The sequence below is a fragment of the Staurois parvus genome, unplaced genomic scaffold, assembly GCF_062004578.1.
Source record: "Staurois parvus isolate SC_StPar_1 unplaced genomic scaffold, SC_StPar_1.0 ptg001273l, whole genome shotgun sequence".
In the NCBI taxonomy this organism is placed as follows: domain Eukaryota; kingdom Metazoa; phylum Chordata; class Amphibia; order Anura; family Ranidae; genus Staurois; species Staurois parvus.
In genome coordinates, this window is record NW_028319069.1 from 93,484 (window position 1) to 116,629 (window position 23,146).

Genomic DNA, 23,146 nt, shown 5'->3' on the forward strand with positions numbered 1-23,146 from the left:
GGGGAGTTGGGTACAGCAGCTGCATGCGACTCTGAAGCTTCAGGAGCTGAGACCACAGGGTCCAGTATTGGAGCACCGGAAGCATAGCAACAGTTATGCTCCTAAAACTCAGAAAAGAACTGTAAATTGTAAATTAAAGAGATAAGTAAATGAGGTGGCATGAACTTTGTTGGGCTTAACCCTTACTAATCAAGCACATTTTACAAAGTAGCTGAATTCCTGGAGTTCAGCTTTAATGAACCTTATCTTTGATACACCAGTGTGAATGGGCCCTTCTGTACTCTATTTGCTGTCCAGGAAACTCCACCTGTGTAAACAAATGATTTATTTTCCCCTGGTGATCCAACCAGTTAGTCTGTTGTTTTTCAAAAGAACAAGCTGTCCTGCAGATGTAGCAGTTACAAGGATGGGATAAATCATTTAACACTTACAGGGGTGCTTACAGTTATCATTTTTTATGTTAAATCTTTATCCCAAAAGTAAAAACAGTTGTTCCAACTGCTTAAGAATGTTAGCTGGAGTTCAGCTTCAATTTGTTAGTGTATCTAAATAGTACATCTAACACTCACTCCCCTTCCCCCAGACTGACATTGCTACTGTTCAAAGGTGCCCCCTGTGCTCCTTCATCCAGAGTGGGGGCATGCTAATACAGGAGGTGTATAACTATCCAGATCACCAGGTAAAAACAGAAAGAAAAAAAGCCTAATGCAGGCCATAGATGGGTCGAAAATCGGCCAATTTTCGCACCGTTAATGGGTTAATTGGTCGGCCGTTTTTTGGGTTTTGGCACATTTTCTTTATCTGTGAATTTGGAAAAAAATCGGCCGATTTTGCCGATCGACCAATTTTCCCGGGAATGATGGGCAAATCGGCCGATCTCTTTACCCATAAAAAAATCTGTGCATGAGCCATGGCCTGCAAGAAAAAGAAAAAGAAGAAGAAAAAGGAGAAGAAAAAAAGAAGTAAAAGAATAATAAAAAGAAGAAGAATTCCAGTCCGCTATTATATTTGACATGAACAAATATTGCGGTTGCAACAATGTATCTATTTGTATCCAAATAAAACCATCTGTATCCGAAATGGATACAAATGGATACATTGTTGCAACCGCAATACTTTTTCATGTCAAATATAATAGCGGAGCTCTCTGCAGGGACAGAAGTAATTAAATGCCGGCCGTAGACGAGATGAAAATCAGCCGTTTTTTTTTTTACCATTGGTGTTAACGTCGGCCTATTGAACAACCGATTTTTCATTTTTTTATTTTTTTTTTAAACGGACAGTTTTCGACCCGTCTGTGGGCTGCATAAGAAAAGAAATTTAATGAAGCCACCACATCTAATGATTGGTAAGCTGCAATATATAAAATTTTTTGTATTGGGTTTAATACCGCTTTAATATATATTTTATTTAGTCTATACATACCTTCTTTGTGGGCACCTTGATTTTAAGGAATTCTGCTTCACGACTTAACACTTGCCATGGCGCATGAATCCTTACGAAATTTAGACCCTGAGTCTTGTTCTAGAACAGAAGAAACATATTGGTAATTACTAATTAGACCTATATTACAAGTGAATAATAGTAATAACAGTTTTATTGATAGATTTAAAATCCAGCAATAGCCTAGGAATGAACTTCAGTTGTGCTAAGGAAAAGGTCCATTTTAGGTGAACTACATACATTGCAAGGATTTTAGATAATGTTCTTGTAGAGTCTTAGCTGCTCCTGTTCTGGAGTTTTTACTGCATTCCTGCTGAGGAGCATAGGCCTAAAGCCAGTAAGCATATCAACCAATAACTTGCCCAACAAATGACACTAAGACAGGTTAAGTTGGAAAGGGCAAGGTCACAGCTTTATTGAAATTTACAACATGAACATTTATGGCCCATACACACAATAAGAAAATCATACGAAAATTTCCGTACAAGGAACAATTGGCCAGTTAACTGATCATTAGTGCAGTGCTTTTGACGATTGATTCAAAATTTCGGATGACAAAAACCGAGGGTGCAAGCTAGAAAATTGTTATTGTACGTGAACACAATGTCCAATTTTCGGTTAATGTGTACAGTAATCAGACTGAAACAGGGGCGGACTGACCATTTGGAAACTCGGGCACTGCCCGATGGCCCGGGGTCAGTAGGGGGCCCCATGAGAAGCCCCTGGTACCTTTTTCATAGGCTTTTTTGAGTTTGGGCAAGGACACAGGGGCCCCATGATCCCCTATTGCCCGGGGGCCCCATGAGTTGTCAGTCTGCCCCTGGACTTAAATAATTGAATACAAAAAAACAAGCATGATCAGAAGTAATGAACGACTCTACACTTTCCTCTTCTACTACGCTAGTACGTAGCTACGTTTGCTTTTGTCAGCCAAGAATTTTCCGGCTACATTATGATATGCACTTTCATGGTCAGTCATCTGATTTTCTCATAGTGTGTACTAGGCTTGAACCAGTGACAGTCCAGTTGTATTATGAGCACCCTTGAACAATTACTTGACTTAGTCTAAAAGGCCTGTAGTTACCATGAGCGGTGGAAAGACATTAGACTGACCAAACTTCCACTCAAGGGCATAGGCCATTAAAGGTAAAAACTGTTGAGAAAGCTGTGACAACCAACCTGAAACAGAAAAGGGACGGGCAACTTTTCTGTAGCTGCTATTCCACGGAGGAGCGATGATTTTACCTCAGAGTAGACCTTTTCTAAAATTCAGGCTGTGTCCCCTCACCGCGTGTCTAATTGTATTTATTTCAGGTACTTATATAGTGCCGTAAATTTACGCAGCACTTTACATATATATATTGTACATTCACATCAGTCCCTAACCCTCAAGGGGTGTACAATCTAAGGTCCCTAACTTACATTCATACATACACATACTAGGGCCAATTTAGACAGGAACCAATTAGCCTACCAGCATGTCTTTGGGATGTGGGAGGAAACTGGAGTACCCAGAGGAAACCCACACAGGCACAGGGAGAACATGCACACCCAAGGAAGGTGGTGCCATGGTTGGGATTTGAACCAATGACACTAGTACTGCCAGGTGGAAGTGCTAACCATTCAGCCACTGTGCTGCTCAAATAGTTAATTGTCTTAAGATAGCTCAAACCCAAAAATGATGTCCATGCCCAATCACTGTTTCCTGCAGTCAAGGCTCTCTTCCCCTTTGGGATCAAGGGGGATTCATTGTAAAACATCTATCATTGCACAGGACATACAGAAAACAACAACACACCACAACACAGCCCAGACATCCTGCATTTTATCACAGCACACTGTACAGAATTGCATGACACTCTACAGCAGTACAGCAAATTTTGCTGCTGTACAGTACCATAAATGAACTGTACGTTTTGTACACTTTAAATAAAGTTTGTCCAAAACAACAACAACAAAAGGGAGCTGTGTGATTCACTGAATCACACGCCACACTGCCCCCTAGCACATCAAGGAGGTAACCCACTCCAGCAGCTGTCTGCTCTAGGGTGAACCTGGCCTTACTGCACCCCGACCACCCACCCAAACACAGAACTGCAGCCTCTCAAGGCTGTACTCATGCCATGGCAAATTGCCTCCTCACCATCTGTCAAACATTCCATGAAAAAAGAAAATAAAAGCAAGCTCCTGATTGGTTGCTATAGTTTAGGCCAAAGTTGCACAATTTAGTCAAATTACTCACATAGAGATCTCTCTAAAAGCTCTGAGAAATGGTTCTCGGTCCAGAGGGAGAAGAAAGAAGTCTCATCTTGAAAAGTGAGAGATATTAAATTGATTAGCTGATTGTGACTTGGTATGTTATTCCTTGGCACCATGCCCTAAATGCCATAGGGAAATGGTGAGGAGGGAGTTGACTACGCAAGTAGCCTGGCAGCATGTAAATAGATGAATGTACAACCTAAGAAACAACAATGTGCAAGTGAAAAGCAGTCACAATGAAGTAGCACATAAAACATGACAGGGACCAAGCTATTAGACACATGAATGATACCTTGGTTAATTGTTTTTAATATGTTATTTTCTGATTTTTATGTTGTCTTTCACAGGGTCACTGTAATGTTTTAGGACAACCTTTATATTTTATTGTCACAACAAATGTATTTAAAATATTTTAAGTATATATGTTATTGAATGAATTTCTCTGTCAGCCATAAGCAGCACTTAACCTCCCTAGCGGTCTAATTATGTCAATATTTCTGTGCTCAAAGCGGTACATTTTTGTGCATGGAAATATGTTGTTTTTTTATTGTAGGCCTGTAATTCTTAGGAATAACTCACTGAAATTTGTCCGAACAAGAGTCTAGTAAACATCCCGGGTACGATAACATTTGAAACACAAAATCATAAATTATAATATAATAAATAATCATAAAAAATAATAATATATTAATAATAAATTTAATTCAATAATGTAATCAAACCAAAAACACTGAAATTTGAAATAGAGCGCCAAGTTCGCACATCGCTGAGCTTAGTCGCAAAATCGTTTTCAGTGTCTGATGACGAATTTCCCCATGAATCATTATCACTCAATTCTGCAAGTAGTTCTGATTTACTATCGCTGTTCTCTAGCTGGTCTAAAACCAATTTTCTTTTTATTTAAATATTTTATTGTTTTCAAATCACCATATTAAATGTACAAAAGCTAATAAAACAGACAGCATACATTACATATTTCTGTCATAACACTCCCCAGAAATAACCTTAGGAGGGGTAAAAGGTCACCGAGATTAAGGATAAAACCACTTTTGACCTAAAGGGACGCTTTTTGGACTTCATGGACGTTTCTCAGTTTCCAGGCAAAAAGAACAGTAAAAATGCAGGCAGGACACAGGACAAAGCACTCGGGACAAAATGTATGTGAAATGGTTTGATACAGTAATGTTTTACTATGTGATTTTAGTGTATTGAGTGAATGTCAAATTTTTTAATTTTTTATTTTCCCGCCGGCTCCAGCCCCGGTACGTCCCAAAGCTCGCAGGGTACGGAACCCGGAAGACGGATCCTGGCATCGGCCGGAGGAGATGGTCGGGGATGCTGCAGGGGGGACATCGCGGGAGCGCCGGACAAGGTAAGTGCTCGAGGGATCCCTGAGCAACACTGCAGGGTAATCCCGAGTGTAGCTTGGGGTTACCCCTTCTGGTACTGAAAGGTAACCCCGAGCTACACTCGGGAATACCACCAGGGGGGTTAATGCAACATATGATCAGTAAAGAAAATTCACTAAGAACATTCAATCAGAAAGTGAAATACCCTAAGAACATTCAATCAGAGGACAGGATGCCCTAAGAACATTCAACCAGAGGAGTGAATGCCCTAAGAACATTCAATCAGAAGAGGAAATTGAATAAGAACATTTGATCAGAAGTGAAAATACCCTAAGACAATTCAGTCACGAGAGAAAATACCCTAAGAACATTCAATCCAATTAGAAAATACCCTAGGAAAATTTGTTCGGAAGAGAAACTGCCCTAGGAGTCAGTCAGAAGAGAACATACCCTAAAAACAGTTCATTAGAACAGAAAATGTCCTAAGAACATTCAGTCAGAAGAGAAAAAACCCTAAGAACATTCAATCAGAGGAGAGAATGCCCTAAGAACATTCAACCAGAAAAGAAAATTGCCTGTGAACATTCGATCAGAAGAGAAAATACCCTAAGACAATTCAATCAGAAGAGAAAATACCCTAAAAACATTCAATCAAAAGAGAAAATACCCTAAGAACATTCAATCAGAAGAGAAACTACCCTAAAAACATTCAATTAGAAGAGAAAATACCCTTAAAATTTTGATCAGAAGAGAAACTGCCCTAAGAACATTCAATCAGAGGAAAGAATGCCCTAAGAACATTCAATCAGAAAAGAAAATTGCCTGTGAACATTCGATCAGAAAAGAAAATATCCTAAGACAATTCAATCAGAAGAGAAAATACCCTAAGAACATTCAATCAACAAGAAAATACCCCTACAAAATTTGATCAGAAGAGAAACTGCCCCAAGAACATTTAATCAGAAGAGAAAATACCCTAAGAACACTTGATTAGAAGATAAAATGCCCTGAATATTTAATAAGAAGAGAAAACACCCTATTAACATTTGATCAGAAAAGAAGATCAAAAGAGAAAATACCCTAAGAATATTTGTTCGTGAGAGAAAATACATTAAAGCGGATCTAAACCCTCCTATCCTTTACAGACAAGGAAGCTTCCATCTTAGTCTGTGTTTGATCTGCAGTTTCCATGGTGCTGAACCAACTTTGACACCAGCCATTTGATGGTTTAATAGTTTGGTTGGGAGCATAAAGACGCTGTGACAGTTATCAGTCAGACCTGCCTGAAAGCGGTAATAAACTCTCAAACAATACTTTGCCCATGATAAGCACTGTGATATAACTTACATGTCACTGTCTTTTATAGTGTCCCAACCTGCATCCTTCAGTAGAAATAGCCCGATATGTAGTGTAGTGTAGTGACATCACCGGTGTGATGATCACAGCGTCAGACCCCAGCCCTTCTCACCAAACCCATAACCAAAGGACTAGCCAATCTAAAACCCCACTGTCACGTGCGTAACAATGCCACACCCAGCTGCACCCTGCACACAGATTTTCCAGCTAATGGATCACAACCTGTGTACCTGCAGCCTGAGAGTGATTGTTACTGGGTCAGGTTAATTACACAATTAACCCTTCACACTGCCACCACCTCCTTTTTGTACAGAGAAAGAGGAAACTCAGCAATATCAGCAATAACACTATGATGTTTGCATAAGCGTCGGTATACCACTGTCACCGCAGGCATAGATATACCGAAGTTTAAAACACACACACAGTAGTGCTCTTCAGAGGCAGGATTTCTTAGTTTGCATTAAAGAGCTTTAGAAACAGTTCAACACTTTCAGAAAGTAAGATTTATTACTAAAAGGTCAAAAGGGTGCAATAAAAATATTTACAGAAAAAGATGTAGCCAATATATATATATAAATACAAAGAGCAATAACACAGCAAAGAGATAACAGAAAGGAATTTAGGGAGGTAAAGTACTTGCCAAACGACCTGGTTTAAGCAGATCAGGTTTCAGAGCCAAAAGGATGCCTTATCTCCCAAGTTAGTTCTGATGTTAAAAGGGAGAATCTTCAACTTTGCTCAACTCAGCTTAGCTTTCTGCTCCAAGGATAACAGCTTTTCTAGCAACTCAGCAGGGTGTCTCCTTGAAGCACAGAACCAATCACCTCATTTGGGGAGGGAGTTGTAGGCGGGGAGCTCAGGCTCTGACCAAAGCCCTCAGAAATTATACATTGGTCAATAACTTTTCCTAGGTACATGTAACATTCTACCCACGGGTAGATTAATACGCAGAATCGTCTGCTGAATGTCTACATATGAAATATGTCATACCTGCTGGGATGGTGAAGGAGATATTATTTTCTGCTCTCCTGTTGATCTCAGCTAGGGGATGTAATATATCAACCGATTTGTATTAAAGTGAGCCATCTGAATATGTGCTCCATGTTTGTGTAAATCTTTCATAATCCAAGATATGTAATCATAGGTGAAAATGGATGTTGAATGTGGTGTCTGGTTTACTGTTTATCTGGAATGTCTTTGAGCTCAGTGAAGGACTTGGTTTATGGCTTTATGATATCCCAGATTGAGAAGTTAACAGACATCTAGGCCCCGGCTCGGTTGGAATTTTATAGCCCTGGAGCTCTCCCACTGGGGCCTGTTGCCTTTTTAACACAGACCACATTCCTGAGGGAGGGGGGAAATTGGAGGAGGAAGCCTGATTTGGAAGTAGACATGATACAAGATGGAAGATCCTTTAGCAAAATGGAGGTTCGCATCCATCCCTCTGTGCATGATTGCTACAACCGGCACATGGCATTTTGCCTCCCATTCATGGTACGCACAGTGTGCCGTCAGTCAATACATCCTGTTGCCACATCACCCTCAATCAGAGATTGCTGATCCATTGAAGATTTCATGAAACACCCCATGTGACTAGTTACCTCACAGGGGGTGTGTACAATGACGTTCATGATCAACTCCGGGAGTGTGCCGAATATTTGTGTATTCTTATTGGTTACGTGGGGCAATGTTGCCATGGTATCAATCAACGAAAATGAGGCTTGGTTGATGTTTGCTGCGCATGCACAAGATTATGGCTATGATGAGTAGAAAGGGCAAAAGTTCAGCTGGAGATGGAATCGGGAGGCAACTGCAAAGATGGTGCTGGCTTCAGCTGCAGCAGATAAATAGGAAACCAAGCTGCAGAAAAAGTAAGGGATCGTTCACACCATAGGGGAGAGACGTCAATTTTCTGCTCGCGTTAAGTAATCAAATAATTGTTCTCTATGTGCCCTGTTCACACCAAAACACTAGTATCATGTGCAGATTTTTTTCTGCACGACGATCTGCAACGTGTATAAAACTCATTGGAGCGTGCATGAAAACTGATACAAACTGATGTCTGTACAAGTGAAATCTGCGCATAAGTTTCCATCAGTTTTTCTGCACTTATGGTGTGAACTAGGCATAAGAAAGACACCATGAGGCTAATTAGCATGGCGGTACATTTATATATGTTATACATAATAGCCTTATGATTGCCGGGGATTATTGGTTCAGAGTTTAATACAGCTTTAAGTGTAACTGTTTTGGGGAGACCTTTAAATCATTAGGTTTAGTTCTGCTTTAATGTGGAACTAAACCCATCGATTTAAAAATTAAAAAAAAAAACAGTTACATTTCCAGCATGTGCAGCGAATGCTAATTGTTACATTTTCTTGTGTTCTCAACCAAACTGTCAAACCATCAAATGGTTGGAGTCATAACTAATCACAAGTGCAGCACCATAACAGCTGCAGATCAAACAGAGGCTAAGATGGCAACTTCCTTGGCTGAAAAGTATTGGAGGGTATAGTTCCTCTTTAAGAACATTTGATCATAAGAGATAATACACAAGGTGTCCCACATGGAATAAAAATATATTCTAAATATTCTTCCCAAATATGTTGACATATATTTGAAATACTACAATTTTGGCCATATTCAATATATTTCAAAATATATTTTTATATATATATATATATATATATATATATATATATATATATATATATATATTGTATGTTGAAATGCGTTTTTTATATATTTATACATTGTTATTATTTATATAGTATATATATGAAAAAGTTTTTAAAAAAATATTATTTAAATATATTCTTCAGATTTTTTTTTTACATATAAAAAAGTAATTTTAACATATGCTTTTACATATATTTGTAAATGCATTCCAAAAATGTAGATTAAATGTATTTTTAAAGACACACAGTATATTTGAAAATGTATTTATAAAAATAATAATAATAATACATTTTTTTTTTAAATATATTGAATATGGCCAAAATTACAGTGTTTCAAATATATGTCAATATATTTGGGAAGAATATTTTTAACATATATTTAAAATATATTTTTCTTCCATGTGGGATATTACATCAGAAGAGAAAATATTCTACCCATTCTTGTCCAGTCATATGTTCTCCCTTGTGTGAGCCAGCGACGGCTGCAGAGATGAGAGAGCTAGTTATGCCTGGGAGCATGACGTAACCCATAAGTTTCCTATGGCCCATCCATTGTCAGTACTCCCTCTTTGCTCTAGCAGCCTCTACTGGCTGACACAGGGGAGCCAGATCACATGATTGGACCAGAGCGAGCTGAAAATAGGTAAGTACAGTATATACGTTTTTCTTACACAGGTTATTCAGCTTGAATGTTAGGAGGTGAGGAGGAACATTTTTGAGACAAGTTATGGTTTGCCTGGAATTCTACTTTAGGAACATTTGCTCACAAGAGAAAATACCCTAAAGAACAGGAATGAGAGAATCCCTGGCTGGAAGAAAAACCCAAAAACATTATGGGGTCTCCAAAAATTCTATACCAGACTTTTCAGGTCTGGTATAGATTTTAAAGTGGAACCCAAAGTAAAAATCAAGTAAAAAAAAATATTTTAGGTAAAAAAAAGTCCCATGGTATAAATCAATCATGTATCACATCATCCAGTGATGCAGATCTACACCAATCACAATGAACGACACCCGCCAACCTCCTGCCAAAAGAAACAAAATCTCCCGACTGCCAACACAATCTGATCCCAACAACTGCTTGGGTGCGAATGACAGGGTGGAACAGAAAACATAAAAAAAGAGGCTGGGTTTCCCAAGTGGCATCACAGGAATTTTTTGAACTAGCTGTATCACTTACCAGCTGCTCCATGGTCTAAAAATGAGGACACTTCTGAGGTCCTGTGGAGTGTGGCTGTGCCAATGTGCATCACCACACACTTTTAGCCTTTAAGCCTGGTGCACACTAGTGTAATCTCAGATGCAACTTGAGTCACACATTATCGCATGACAAAGGTAATCACATTGTTTTCAATGGTGTCTGTTCACATCAATGTGAATCAGCATGGAACAAGAGAAAAGGTTCCTATACTACTTTGATTTGATTGCAGAGCAATTTTGACCCTTTTGAATATACAAAGCTAGATAAAGTTGCATTCAAGTTGCATCCAGGTAGCACTATATAACCGAACTGAAAGTCAATCAAAGTCAGATCTCAGTAGTATGAACCTAGCCTAACTTTACTGCTCAGGACTAGAGATGAGCGAAGAAATGAAAAATTCGATTCGACTGATTCGGCGAATTCGTGGACAATATTCGATTCGAGTCGAATAAATTCGCTGTGAATTTAACTTAAAAAAGGGTGTTTCTAGGCTTCAGAGAGACTTAATATTAGTGCAGAACACTGTACCTTTAATTTAAATGCCCTTGGAGTCTGCTGGGGAAGAGAAATAATACTGTCAGTCAGTATGACATGCAGATGAGTGCCGTCGATCTTAGAATCACCGCACACTTCACTCATTTGGGCAGTCACGGGGCCAAAACCAGAGTGTGGAGCCACAGTGTGGCGGTGGAGGCAGCAGCAATGGGAGGCCATACAGCACCCTATGACAAAAATGGAAACCACCAGCAGTGTGAGGAGACCTGAAAGTGGCACATGGCAGAGTGTGGCGATAGAGACAGCAGCAATGGGAGGCCGTACAGGGACCCATGACACACTCTGGACCTGGCAGCAGCATGAGGAGGCGGTACAGGGGCCCATGACAGATTACGGGCCTGGCAGCAGCATGAGGAGTCGGTACAGGGGCCCATGGCAGATTACGGGCCTGGCAGCAGCAATGGGAGGCCGTACAGGGACCCATGACACACTCTGGACCTGGCAGCAGCATGGGGAGGCGGTACAGGGGCCCATGACAGATTACGGGCCTGGCAGCAGCATGAGGAGTCGGTACGGGGGCCCATGACACACTCTGGACCTGGCAGCAGCATGAGGAGGCGGTACAGGGGCGCATGACAGATTACGAGCCTGGCAGCAGCAACTTGGACAGGAGGACGTTCAGCTTCTGCACCGTCGGGTGCGTGCTCGCAAACTGTTGTCTCTTGGAAACGGATTCCAAGAAAGACTGCTGACGGAATCCGTGAAGAGGAGTAGCAGGAGAAGGAGCATCTGAACGAGCGGAATATGCCAACAAGCGACAACAGTGGCCCATGACAGATTACGGGCCTGGCAGCAGCATGAGGAGTCGGTACGGGGGCCCATGGCAGATTACGGGCCTGGCAGCAGCTATGGGAGGCCCGTAATCTGCCAGCACCCTATGACAAAAAATGGAACCCACCAGCAGTGTGAGGAGACCTGAAAGTGGCACATGGCAGAGTGTGGCGATGGAGACAGCAGCAATGGGAGGCCGTACAGGGACCCATGAGAGACTCTGGACCTGGCAGCAGCATGAGGAGGCGGTATAGGGGCCCATGGCAGATTAGGGGCCTGGCAGCAGCTATGGGAGGCCCGTAATCTGCCAGCACCCTATGACAAAAAATGGAACACACCAGCAGTGTGAGGAGACCTGAAAGTGGCACATGGCAGAGTGTGGCGATGGAGGCAGCAGCAATGGGAGGCCGTACAGGGACCCATGAGAGACTCTGGACTTGGCAGCAGCATGAGGAGGCGGTATAGGGGCCCATGGCAGATTAGGGGCCTGGCAGCAGCTATGGGAGGCCCGTAATCTGCCAGCACCCTATGACAAAAAATGGAACACACCAGCAGTGTGAGGAGACCTGAAAGTGGCACATGTTTGGGGCATGATTCATGGCGGATTTAGTCAGTTGTGTCAGGAACTGGTGGTTTGAAATCCAGACTAATCCACGCCTGATTCATTTTCACAAACGTGAGTCTCTCCACACTTTGGGTGGACAGTCGTGTCCTCCGCGGAGTTGCAATACCTCCTGCCGCACTAAACACGCGCTCCGATGCCACGCTACTGGCCGGGCATGACAGCCTTTCAAGGGCAAATTCAGCTAGTTGGGGCCAAAGGTCAAGTTTCGTTGCCCAGTAGTCAAGGGGATTGTCTACCTCGGTTGGCAGGGTGCTGTCCAAGTAGGCCTAAGCCTGTTGTTTGAGGTCCTGCTCCAGGTCCACCTGATGCTGCTGCTGCTGCTGCGGCTGGTTAGTAGTTTCCTCACTGCGCTGGTGAAGAAAGCTACTCATCATCGACTGCAGACTGAGGCAGCCGCTGCTGGTGGAGCTGCCACTGCTCCTACCACCCCACCCCTCCCCTGCTGCCATGGCAGCGGAACACGAGCGCACAGGGCCCACAGTGTCTGAGGATGGACGTTGGCGCAGACAGGCAGAGACCAGCTGACTACATAGGTGTTTTTTATAGTACGTTATTTTGGCCTCCCTCTCAGCAGGTGTGAAAAAGGCCACCATTTTTGAACGGTAGCGAGGGTCCAACAAGGTGGACAGCCAAAAGTCATCCCTCTGTCTGATGGTTATTATTCGGCTGTCGCTACGCAAGCAACCGAGCATGCTATGGGCCATTTGTGCCAAGGAATGCGAGGGACTCCCTGCCTCCATCTCCACAGCATACTGCCACGGTGCGTCTAGGTCCTCTGTCTCCTCTTCCTCCTCCTCTACCAGATGCTCCTGCTCCTCCACTCCTGTCCGCTGAGTGGAAAAACCACCCATTTCACTCAATAATTCCTGAGCACCAATGTCCTCCTCTACCTCCTCCTCTTCTTCCAGTCCTGCCCCCACAGGGGCCATGTGGCGTTGAGATCTGTGCGCCACGTCTACTGCACCCTGACCAGCCATTGTTAACAGCATTTGTTCCAGGACGTGCAACAGAGGAATGACGTCGTTCATCCCATAGTCCTGCCGACTCACGAATAGCGTGGCCTCCTCAAAGGGCCTGAGCAAGCGCAGGTGTCACGCATGAGCTGCCAATGGCTGACATCTAAGTTACACAGGGAGTACCTTTATCTGCTTTTAACATCAGGAAATCTGTGATGGCCTTTTGCTGTTCGTAAAGGCGGTCTAACATATGTAGGGTTGAATTCCACCTTGTTGCAACGTCACAGCATGAGGAGTCGGTATAGGGGCCCATGGCAGATTAGGGGCCTGGCAGCAGTTATGGGAGGCCCATAATCTGCCAGCACCCTATGACAAAAAATGGAACACACCAGCAGTGTGAGGAGACCTGAAAGTGGCACATGGCAGAGTGTGGCGATGGAGACAGCAGCAATGGGAGGCCGTACAGGGACCCATGAGAGACTCTGGACCTGGCAGCAGCATGAGGAGGCGGTATATAGGGGCCTACGGCAGATTAGGGGCCTGGCAGCAGCTATAGGAGGCCCGTAATCTGCCAGCACCCTATGTCAAAAAATTTAACACACCAGCAGTGTGAAGAGACCTGAAAGTGGCACATGGCAGCAGAGTGTGGCGATGGAGACAGCAGCAATGGGAGGCCGTACAGGGACCCATGACAGACTCTAGACTTGGCAGCAGCATGAGGAGGCGGTATATAGGGGCCCATGGCAGATTAGGGGCCTGGCAGCAGCTATGTGAGGCCCGTAATCTGCCTGCACCCTATGTCAAAAAATTTAACACACCAGCAGTGTGAAGAGACCTGAAAGTGGCACATGGCAGCAGAGTGTGGCGATGGAGACAGCAGCAATGGGAGGCCGTACAGGGACCATGACAGACTCTGGACTTGGCAGCAGCATGAGGAGGCGGTATATAGGGGCCCATGGCAGATTAGGGGCCTGGCAGCAGCTATGTGAGGCCCGTTATCTTGCAGCACCCTATGTCAAAAAATTTAACACACCAGCAGTGTGAAGAGACCTGAAAGTGGCACATGGCAGCAGAGTGTGGCGATGGAGACAGCAGCAATGGGAGGCCGTACAGGGACCCATGAGAGACTCTGGACCTGGCAGCAGCAGGAGGAGGCGGTATATAGGGGCCCATGGCAGATTAGGGGCCTGGCAGCAGCTATGTGAGGCCCGTAATCTGCCTGCACCCTATGTCAAAAAATTTAACACACCAGCAGTGTGAAGAGACCTGAAAGTGGCACATGGCAGCAGAGTGTGGCGATGGAGACAGCAGCAATGGGAGGCCGTACAGGGACCATGACAGACTCTGGACTTGGCAGCAGCATGAGGAGGCGGTATATAGGGGCCCATGGCAGATTAGGGGCCTGGCAGCAGCTATGTGAGGCCCGTTATCTTGCAGCACCCTATGTCAAAAAATTTAACACACCAGCAGTGTGAAGAGACCTGAAAGTGGCACATGGCAGCAGAGTGTGGCGATGGAGACAGCAGCAATGGGAGGCCGTACAGGGACCATGACAGACTCTGGACTTGGCAGCAGCATGAGGAGGCGGTATATAGGGGCCCATGGCAGATTAGGGGCCTGGCAGCAGCTATGTGAGGCCCGTTATCTTGCAGCACCCTATGTCAAAAAATTTAACACACCAGCAGTGTGAAGAGACCTGAAAGTGGCACATGGCAGCAGAGTGTGGCGATGGAGACAGCAGCAATGGGAGGCCGTACAGGGACCCATGAGAGACTCTGGACCTGGCAGCAGCAGGAGGAGGCGGTATATAGGGGCCCATGGCAGATTAGGGGCCTGGCAGCAGCTATGTGAGGCCCGTAATCTGCCTGCACCCTATGTCAAAAAATTTAACACACCAGCAGTGTGAAGAGACCTGAAAGTGGCACATGGCAGCAGAGTGTGGCGATGGAGACAGCAGCAATGGGAGGCCGTACAGGGACCATGACAGACTCTGGACTTGGCAGCAGCATGAGGAGGCGGTATATAGGGGCCCATGGCAGATTAGGGGCCTGGCAGCAGCTATGTGAGGCCCGTAATCTGCCTGCACCCTATGTCAAAAAATTTAACACACCAGCAGTGTGAAGAGACCTGAAAGTGGCACATGGCAGCAGAGTGTGGCGATGGAGACAGCAGCAATGGGAGGCCGTACAGGGACCATGACAGACTCTGGACTTGGCAGCAGCATGAGGAGGCGGTATATAGGGGCCCATGGCAGATTAGGGGCCTGGCAGCAGCTATGTGAGGCCCGTTATCTTGCAGCACCCTATGTCAAAAAATTTAACACACCAGCAGTGTGAAGAGACCTGAAAGTGGCACATGGCAGCAGAGTGTGGCGATGGAGACAGCAGCAATGGGAGGCCGTACAGGGACCATGACAGACTCTGGACTTGGCAGCAGCATGAGGAGGCGGTATATAGGGGCCCATGGCAGATTAGGGGCCTGGCAGCAGCTATGTGAGGCCCGTTATCTTGCAGCACCCTATGTCAAAAAATTTAACACACCAGCAGTGTGAAGAGACCTGAAAGTGGCACATGGCAGCAGAGTGTGGCGATGGAGACAGCAGCAATGGGAGGCCGTACAGGGACCCATGAGAGACTCTGGACCTGGCAGCAGCAGGAGGAGGCGGTATATAGGGGCCCATGGCAGATTAGGGGCCTGGCAGCAGCTATGTGAGGCCCGTAATCTGCCTGCACCCTATGTCAAAAAATTTAACACACCAGCAGTGTGAAGAGACCTGAAAGTGGCACATGGCAGCAGAGTGTGGCGATGGAGACAGCAGCAATGGGAGGCCGTACAGGGACCATGACAGACTCTGGACTTGGCAGCAGCATGAGGAGGCGGTATATAGGGGCCCATGGCAGATTAGGGGCCTGGCAGCAGCTATGTGAGGCCCGTTATCTTGCAGCACCCTATGTCAAAAAATTTAACACACCAGCAGTGTGAAGAGACCTGAAAGTGGCACATGGCAGCAGAGTGTGGCGATGGAGACAGCAGCAATGGGAGGCCGTACAGGGACCATGACAGACTCTGGACTTGGCAGCAGCATGAGGAGGCGGTATATAGGGGCCCATGGCAGATTAGGGGCCTGGCAGCAGCTATGTGAGGCCCGTAATCTGCCTGCACCCTATGTCAAAAAATTTAACACACCAGCAGTGTGAAGAGACCTGAAAGTGGCACATGGCAGCAGAGTGTGGCGATGGAGACAGCAGCAATGGGAGGCCGTACAGGGACCATGACAGACTCTGGACTTGGCAGCAGCATGAGGAGGCGGTATATAGGGGCCCATGGCAGATTAGGGGCCTGGCAGCAGCTATGTGAGGCCCGTTATCTTGCAGCACCCTATGTCAAAAAATTTAACACACCAGCAGTGTGAAGAGACCTGAAAGTGGCACATGGCAGCAGAGTGTGGCGATGGAGACAGCAGCAATGGGAGGCCGTACAGGGACCATGACAGACTCTGGACTTGGCAGCAGCATGAGGAGGCGGTATATAGGGGCCCATGGCAGATTAGGGGCCTGGCAGCAGCTATGTGAGGCCCGTTATCTTGCAGCACCCTATGTCAAAAAATTTAACACACCAGCAGTGTGAAGAGACCTGAAAGTGGCACATGGCAGCAGAGTGTGGCGATGGAGACAGCAGCAATGGGAGGCCGTACAGGGACCCATGAGAGACTCTGGACCTGGCAGCAGCAGGAGGAGGCGGTATATAGGGGCCCATGGCAGATTAGGGGCCTGGCAGCAGCTATGTGAGGCCCGTAATCTGCCTGCACCCTATGTCAAAAAATTTAACACACCAGCAGTGTGAAGAGACCTGAAAGTGGCACATGGCAGCAGAGTGTGGCGATGGAGACAGCAGCAATGGGAGGCCGTACAGGGACCATGACAGACTCTGGACTTGGCAGCAGCATGAGGAGGCGGTATATAGGGGCCCATGGCAGATTAGGGGCCTGGCAGCAGCTATGTGAGGCCCGTTATCTTGCAGCACCCTATGTCAAAAAATTTAACACACCAGCAGTGTGAAGAGACCTGAAAGTGGCACATGGCAGCAGAGTGTGGCGATGGAGACAGCAGCAATGGGAGGCCGTACAGGGACCCATGAGAGACTCTGGACCTGGCAGCAGCAGGAGGAGGTGGTATATAGGGGCCCATGGCAGATTAGGGGCCTGGCAGCAGCTATGTGAGGCCCGTAATCTGCCTGCACCCTATGTCAAAAAATTTAACACACCAGCAGTGTGAAGAGACCTGAAAGTGGCACATGGCAGCAGAGTGTGGCGATGGAGACAGCAGCAATGGGAGGCCGTACAGGGACCCATGAGAGACTCTGGACCTGGCAGCAGCAGGAGGAGGCGGTATATAGGGGCCCATGGCAGATTAGGGGCCTGGCAGCAGCTATGTGAGGCCCGTAATCTGCCTGCACCCTATGTCAAAAAATTTAACACACCAGCAGTGTGAAGAGACCTGAAAGTGGCACATGGCAGCAGAGTGTGGCGATGGAGACAGCAGCAATGGGAGGCCGTACAGGGACCCATGACAGACTCTAGACTTGGCAGCAGCATGAGGAGGCGGTATATAGGGGCCCATGGCAGATTAGGGGCCTGGCAGCAGCTATGTGAGGCCCGTAATCTGCCTGCACCCTATGTCAAAAAATTTAACACACCAGCAGTGTGAAGAGACCTGAAAGTGGCACATGGCAGCAGAGTGTGGCGATGGAGACAGCAGCAATGGGAGGCCGTACAGGGACCATGACAGACTCTGGACTTGGCAGCAGCATGAGGAGGCGGTATATAGGGGCCCATGGCAGATTAGGGGCCTGGCAGCAGCTATGTGAGGCCCGTTATCTTGCAGCACCCTATGTCAAAAAATTTAACACACCAGCAGTGTGAAGAGACCTGAAAGTGGCACATGGCAGCAGAGTGTGGCGATGGAGACAGCAGCAATGGGAGGCCGTACAGGGACCCATGAGAGACTCTGGACCTGGCAGCAGCAGGAGGAGGCGGTATATAGGGGCCCATGGCAGATTAGGGGCCTGGCAGCAGCTATGTGAGGCCCGTAATCTGCCTGCACCCTATGTCAAAAAATTTAACACACCAGCAGTGTGAAGAGACCTGAAAGTGGCACATGGCAGCAGAGTGTGGCGATGGAGACAGCAGCAATGGGAGGCCGTACAGGGACCATGACAGACTCTGGACTTGGCAGCAGCATGAGGAGGCGGTATATAGGGGCCCATGGCAGATTAGGGGCCTGGCAGCAGCTATGTGAGGCCCGTTATCTTGCAGCACCCTATGTCAAAAAATTTAACACACCAGCAGTGTGAAGAGACCTGAAAGTGGCACATGGCAGCAGAGTGTGGCGATGGAGACAGCAGCAATGGGAGGCCGTACAGGGACCATGACAGACTCTGGACTTGGCAGCAGCATGAGGAGGCGGTATATAGGGGCCCATGGCAGATTAGGGGCCTGGCAGCAGCTATGTGAGGCCCGTTATCTTGCAGCACCCTATGTCAAAAAATTTAACACACCAGCAGTGTGAAGAGACCTGAAAGTGGCACATGGCAGCAGAGTGTGGCGATGGAGACAGCAGCAATGGGAGGCCGTACAGGGACCCATGAGAGACTCTGGACCTGGCAGCAGCAGGAGGAGGCGGTATATAGGGGCCCATGGCAGATTAGGGGCCTGGCAGCAGCTATGTGAGGCCCGTAATCTGCCTGCACCCTATGTCAAAAAATTTAACACACCAGCAGTGTGAAGAGACCTGAAAGTGGCACATGGCAGCAGAGTGTGGCGATGGAGACAGCAGCAATGGGAGGCCGTACAGGGACCATGACAGACTCTGGACTTGGCAGCAGCATGAGGAGGCGGTATATAGGGGCCCATGGCAGATTAGGGGCCTGGCAGCAGCTATGTGAGGCCCGTTATCTTGCAGCACCCTATGTCAAAAAATTTAACACACCAGCAGTGTGAAGAGACCTGAAAGTGGCACATGGCAGCAGAGTGTGGCGATGGAGACAGCAGCAATGGGAGGCCGTACAGGGACCCATGAGAGACTCTGGACCTGGCAGCAGCAGGAGGAGGTGGTATATAGGGGCCCATGGCAGATTAGGGGCCTGGCAGCAGCTATGTGAGGCCCGTAATCTGCCTGCACCCTATGTCAAAAAATTTAACACACCAGCAGTGTGAAGAGACCTGAAAGTGGCACATGGCAGCAGAGTGTGGCGATGGAGACAGCAGCAATGGGAGGCCGTACAGGGACCCATGAGAGACTCTGGACCTGGCAGCAGCAGGAGGAGGCGGTATATAGGGGCCCATGGCAGATTAGGGGCCTGGCAGCAGCTATGTGAGGCCCGTAATCTGCCTGCACCCTATGTCAAAAAATTTAACACACCAGCAGTGTGAAGAGACCTGAAAGTGGCACATGGCAGCAGAGTGTGGCGATGGAGACAGCAGCAATGGGAGGCCGTACAGGGACCCATGACAGACTCTAGACTTGGCAGCAGCATGAGGAGGCGGTATATAGGGGCCCATGGCAGATTAGGGGCCTGGCAGCAGCTATGTGAGGCCCGTAATCTGCCTGCACCCTATGTCAAAAAATTTAACACACCAGCAGTGTGAAGAGACCTGAAAGTGGCACATGGCAGCAGAGTGTGGCGATGGAGACAGCAGCAATGGGAGGCCGTACAGGGACCATGACAGACTCTGGACTTGGCAGCAGCATGAGGAGGCGGTATATAGGGGCCCATGGCAGATTAGGGGCCTGGCAGCAGCTATGTGAGGCCCGTTATCTTGCAGCACCCTATGTCAAAAAATTTAACACACCAGCAGTGTGAAGAGACCTGAAAGTGGCACATGGCATGAGAGACTCTGGACCTGGCAGCAGCAGGAGGAGGCGGTATAGGGGCCCATGGCTGATTAGGGGACTGGCAGCAGCTATGTGAGGCCCGTTATCTTGCAGCACCCTATGTCAAAAAATTTAACACACCAGCAGTGTGAAGAGACCTGAAAGTGGCACATGGCAGCAGAGTGTGGCGATGGAGACAGCAGCAATGGGAGGCCGTACAGGGACCATGACAGACTCTGGACTTGGCAGCAGCATGAGGAGGCGGTATATAGGGGCCCATGGCAGATTAGGGGCCTGGCAGCAGCTATGTGAGGCCCGTAATCTGCCTGCACCCTATGTCAAAAAATTAAACACACCAGCAGTGTGAAGAGACCTGAAAGTGGCACATGAGACAGGAGACAGACCTGTCTCTAGACCGGCTACCGAGCCACTCTCCTCGCCAGTACTTGTTCGCTTGGCTGCTGAAAAGGCCGATGTCTCCCCCCGTTCCTGACCGCCCTCTGTTAGCTCTTCCTCACTGTACAGTGGGGCTGAGCCCACAGCATGCGATACTTCGCTTGGTGAGGGAACAGCAAAGGACAGGGGCAGGTAGAGGACACGTGATTTCAGTGGGCTTGGTCCCGGGCCATGCCAACTAACGGTTGTGTCTGACGTACCCACCGACCGTTGGCTGTAGGTGTCAGAGGTGACCTGGGAAGAGGAAGACGACCGAGCCAACCAATCAATGACGGCAGGGTTGTCGGTGGAGACACGACCGCTGGATGACACCGGGAGCACTGGCCTCTGGCTGCGAATACTGCTGCCTCGACCCCTTCCTCTGCTGCCACGTCTGCTCGCTCCTAAAACATTGCCTCCTCTGCCACTCCTCTGCATGTTGTCTGACATACTATTTAATTCAACGATTAGGTGTCCCTGAGTAACAATTCTCTGGCACTCAGTAACAATTCTGTCTGTCCCTGAGTATGAATTCTGTGGCCCTGAGTAACAATTGTGTGTCTGTGCAAGTAACAATTCTGTGTCTGTGCAAGTAACAATTTTGTGTCTGTGAGAGTAACAATTCTCTGGCACTCAGTAAAAATTCTGTCTGTCCCTGAGTAACAATTCTCTGGCACTCAGTAACAATTCTGTCTGTCCCTGAGTAACAATTCTGTCTGTCCCTGAGTATGAATTCTGTGGCCCTGAGTAAGAATTCTCTGGCACTCAGTAACAATTCTGTCTGTCCCTGAGTATGAATTCTGTGGCCCTGAGTAACAATTGTGTGTCTGTGCAAGTAACAATTCTGTGTCTGTGCAAGTAACAATTTTGTGTCTGTGAGAGTAACAATTCTCTGGCACTCAGTAACAATTCTGTCTGTCCCTGAGTAACAATTCTCTGGCACTCAGTAACAATTCTGTCTGTCCCTGAGTATGAATTCTGTGGCCCTGAGTAACAATTCTGTCTCTGTGCGAGTAACAATTCTGTGTCTGTGCAAGTAACAATTTTGTGTCTGTGCGAGTAACAATTCTCTGGCACTCAGTAACAATTCTGTCTGTCCCTGAGTAACAATTCTCTGGCACTCAGTAACAATTCTGTCTGTCCCTGAGTAACAATTCTCTGGCACTCAGTAACAATTCTGTCTGTCCCTGAGTAACAATTCTCTGGCACTCAGTAACAATTGTGTGTCTGTGCAAGTAACAATTCTGTGTCTGTGCAAGTAACAATTTTGTGTCTGTGAGAGTAACAATTCTCTGGCACTCAGTAACAATTCTGTCTGTCCCTGAGTAACAATTCTCTGGCACTCAGTAACAATTCTGTCTGTCCCTGAGTATGAATTCTGTGGCCCTGAGTAACAATTCTGTCTCTGTGCGAGTAACAATTCTGTGTCTGTGCAAGTAACAATTTTGTGTCTGTGAGAGTAACAATTCTCTGGCACTCAGTAACAATTCTGTCTGTCCCTGAGTAACAATTCTATGGCACTCAGTAACAATTCTGTCTTCCCTGAGTAACAATTCTCTGGCACTCAGTAACAATTCTGTCTGTCCCTGAGTATGAATTCTGTGGCCCTGAGTAACAATTCTGTCTCTGTGCGAGTAACAATTCTGTGTCTGTGCAAGTAACAATTTTGTGTCTGTGAGAGTAACAATTCTCTGGCACTCAGTAACAATTCTGTCTGTCCCTGAGTAACAATTCTCTGGCACTCAGTAACAATTCTGTCTGTCCCTGAGTATGAATTCTGTGGCCCTGAGTAACAATTGTGTGTCTGTGCAAGTAACAATTCTGTGTCTGTGCAAGTAACAATTTTGTGTCTGTGAGAGTAACAATTCTCTGGCACTCAGTAACAATTCTGTCTGTCCCTGAGTAACAATTCTCTGGCACTCAGTAACAATTCTGTCTGTCCCTGAGTATGAATTCTGTGGCCCTGAGTAACAATTCTGTCTCTGTGCGAGTAACAATTCTGTGTCTGTGCAAGTAACAATTTTGTGTCTGTGAGAGTAACAATTCTCTGGCACTCAGTAACAATTCTGTCTGTCCCTGAGTAACAATTCTCTGGCACTCAGTAACAATTCTGTCTGTCCCTGAGTAACAATTCTCTGGCACTCAGTAACAATTCTGTCTGTCCCTGAGTAACAATTCTCTGGCACTCAGTAACAATTGTGTGTCTGTGCAAGTAACAATTCTGTGTCTGTGCAAGTAACAATTTTGTGTCTGTGAGAGTAACAATTCTCTGGCACTCAGTAACAATTCTGTCTGTCCCTGAGTAACAATTCTCTGGCACTCAGTAACAATTCTGTCTGTCCCTGAGTATGAATTCTGTGGCCCTGAGTAACAATTCTGTCTCTGTGCGAGTAACAATTCTGTGTCTGTGCAAGTAACAATTTTGTGTCTGTGAGAGTAACAATTCTCTGGCACTCAGTAACAATTCTGTCTGTCCCTGAGTAACAATTCTATGGCACTCAGTAACAATTCTGTCTTCCCTGAGTAACAATTCTCTGGCACTCAGTAACAATTCTGTCTGTCCCTGAGTATGAATTCTGTGGCCCTGAGTAACAATTCTGTCTCTGTGCGAGTAACAATTCTGTGTCTGTGCAAGTAACAATTTTG

The 23,146-nt window shown here is 46.5% G+C and overlaps 1 protein-coding gene across 1 annotated transcript in view; it reads right to left on the minus strand.

The window, feature by feature from the left end:
• The window catches only part of LOC149437662 (anoctamin-2-like), a 154,290-nt gene that overhangs the window by 83,902 nt on the left and 47,242 nt on the right, over positions 1-23,146 (minus strand). Inside the window, exon 2 of the mRNA XM_089660787.1 lies at positions 1,426-1,524. Coding sequence (XP_089516913.1) covers positions 1,426-1,524 — 99 coding nt within the window. The remainder of the gene's footprint in view (positions 1-1,425; positions 1,525-23,146) is intronic.